Source organism: Rhinopithecus roxellana, unplaced genomic scaffold (genome assembly GCF_007565055.1).
Source record: "Rhinopithecus roxellana isolate Shanxi Qingling unplaced genomic scaffold, ASM756505v1 contig5514, whole genome shotgun sequence".
Lineage (NCBI taxonomy): Eukaryota > Metazoa > Chordata > Mammalia > Primates > Cercopithecidae > Rhinopithecus > Rhinopithecus roxellana.
The window spans coordinates 3,858-6,406 of record NW_022144116.1 but is presented as its reverse complement, the minus strand read 5'-3'; the positions used below and the strand labels follow the sequence as shown (position 1 = coordinate 6,406).

Here is a 2,549-nt window from a genome sequence, read left to right as displayed (position 1 = left end):
CCTGGCACGACACATTTGAACAGCGTTGGTTCATTCCTACAAACAGGTTATTTAGGCGTGGAAGCACCGCTCTTTTCTGAGAGCACGCTGTTTCTCTTCAGCAGCCCCACTTAACGGCGCCGAAACGGATATTTGTTTGGCAATACCAGCGCTGTCCGCTAGGTGCCGGCGCTTGCTAAATTCAACGCGCCAGTTTCTCGTTAGCAAGACGGTTATTAGCGCAGAGCCCCAGCGGACAGTTTTCCGGTGGCAGCAACGCTCATTTCCCGAAAACGGGTGGTTCTTGGCCCTTGCAGCACTCTTTAATACCTGCGTTCTGTAGTGCTAGTTCTCTGCAAGGTTTGCTTAGCGTTGTTTCATTTCGGTTTCTTTTCTCGCTATGTTCTTCTGTCGGAATTACGGTTCGTTTTGGTTCTATGTACTCTCTAAAATTTTACCGTTTTTCATTTGTCCACGAATCTTCGTGCATTTGCTACTAATGAGTTTCTTGATATCTGACTGGCCTCCGCCCACGGGCTCTGGAGAGCATAAATACCCAGGCTGAGGGTAGTGCAGAAGACTCTCCCTCCTTGATCAGCGCCAACGTTTGTTTCCTCCTGGTCTGAGGCTTAAGCGATGGAGCAACATTTTCTTGGCTGTGTGAAGCGGCCTTGGGATTCCGCGGAGGTGGCGCCAGAGCCCGGGTCTCCGCCTATTGTGAGTTCAGAAGATCGTGGGCCCTGGCCTCTCCCTTTGTATCCTGTACTAGGAGAGTACTCATTGGACAGCTGTGACTTGGGACTGCTTTCCAGTCCTTGCTGGCGGCTACCCGGAGTCTTCTGGCAAAACGGACTCTTTCCTGGAGTCCAGAGCACCTTGGAACCAAGTACAGCGAAGTCCCCTGGGTTCAGTTGGCCGGGGACACAGAAGCAGCAAGAGGCACCCGTGGAAGAGGTGGGGCAGGGAGAGGAACCCGACAGACTCACGCTCCAGCAGCTTTCCTGGGGCAGTCCTCCCCATTCCTGGAACAGACAGCAGGACACCGACGTCTCTGACAGCGGGTGCCTTTCGGAACGCCGCCATCCTCCTGCCCTCCGTCGGTGGCGCCACCCCCCGGGTTTCTCAGACTGCCTGGAGCGGATTCTTCGCGTTGGTTTTGCCGCGTTCTCTGTACTCTGGGCGTGCTGCCTACGAATCTGTGGAGCTAAGCAGCCTTAGATATCAGCAGAAGCCTCTTTGGATTCTCCTCCCTGAAAAGATTCTCAGTTACCAAGCGTCTCCACCTAGAAAATAAAAACACATTAAGATGTGCCTTCGTTGCTGGTTGTCAGTTTTTGAATTCTCTTTTTTCCTGATGTTTCTTTCTTGCTTCGTGTCGCTTATTACTTTCAGTTTCCTTGTCTTTTAAACATTTATATTTATTTTATTAAATATTTCACTTGTATCTGTTTTGACTTGGAGAAATCTGTTTTATGATTATAGAATCCTTAGTGTTTGGCCGATTTTTAATTTATTTTTTCCAGTGTATTTTTAAATCTTATTCCTCGTATTTTTCTAATTATTCCTTTTTAAATATATTGTTTGTTTACATTTAATTTTATATCACGTCTTTTACGTTATTATAACGTCTTCTTAATTTTAATTTTTAGTTTTATTTTTAACAACTGTCTTTCTTTTTTTCAGGATATCAAGTCATTGTGTTTTACTCTCAGGAATTTTATTCAAGGTCAAGAGTGGAAGGTTTTTCAATCGTTACTGTGTCTCGTGAAAGACCGCGCAATTACTTATATTAATACAACTTCACAGATGACCAGTTCTTAATGTTACTTATTCTGGTGGGGCAGCGTGGCTCACAGCAGTAATCCCAGCACTTTTAGCGTTGGAGGCATGCGGATTGCTTGTGCTCAATAGTCTGAGAACAGCCTGGGCAAGAGGGTGAAGCCTCTACAAAAAATACAAACATTAGCTGGGGGAGGTGTTGTGCACCTGTAGTCCCAGCTACTCCAGAGAGTGGAGTGGGCTGGTCGCTTGAGCTCAGGAGGTTGAGGCTGCAGTGAGCCTGAGCTGGATAGCACCAATGCCCTCCAGGAGAGTGTGACCCTGTCTCAAAATAAATAAATAATTGAGAAGATTACTTATTCATGGGTCTCAGGGCTAGCAGTGTTTCCTGTGTCTTTTTCTTTGGAACAGTTTAGAGTGGCTTATAAGAGAACTACCAATTACTTTTTTTTTTTTTTTTTTTTTTTTTTGAGACGGAGTCTCTCTCTGTCGCCCGGGCTGGAGTGCAGTGGCCGGATCTCAGCTCACTGCAAGCTCCGCCTCCCGGATTCAAGCCATTCTCCTGCCTCAGCCTCCCGAGTAGCTGGGACTACAGGCACCCGCCACCTCGCCCGGCTAGGTTTTGTATTTTTTAGTAGAGACGGGGTTTCACCATGTTAGCCAGGATGGTCTCGATCTCCTGACCTCGTGATCCGCCCGTCTCGGCCTCCCAAAGTGCTGGGATTACAGGCTTGAGCCACCGCGCCCGGCCCCAATTACTTAATAGTACCACAACTGGGTTTAGCACTTCT

At 47.6% G+C, this 2,549-nt stretch overlaps 1 protein-coding gene across 1 annotated transcript; it reads left to right on the top strand.

The window, feature by feature from the left end:
• The first annotated feature begins 7 nt into the window (after positions 1-7).
• LOC115896159 (annexin-2 receptor) lies at positions 8-1,579 on the top strand. The gene has a single exon (XM_030926567.1). The coding sequence runs from the start codon at positions 616-618 to the stop codon at positions 1,195-1,197; it is 582 nt and encodes a 193-aa protein (XP_030782427.1). The 5' UTR covers positions 8-615; the 3' UTR covers positions 1,198-1,579.
• Positions 1,580-2,549: the final 970 nt, after the last annotated feature.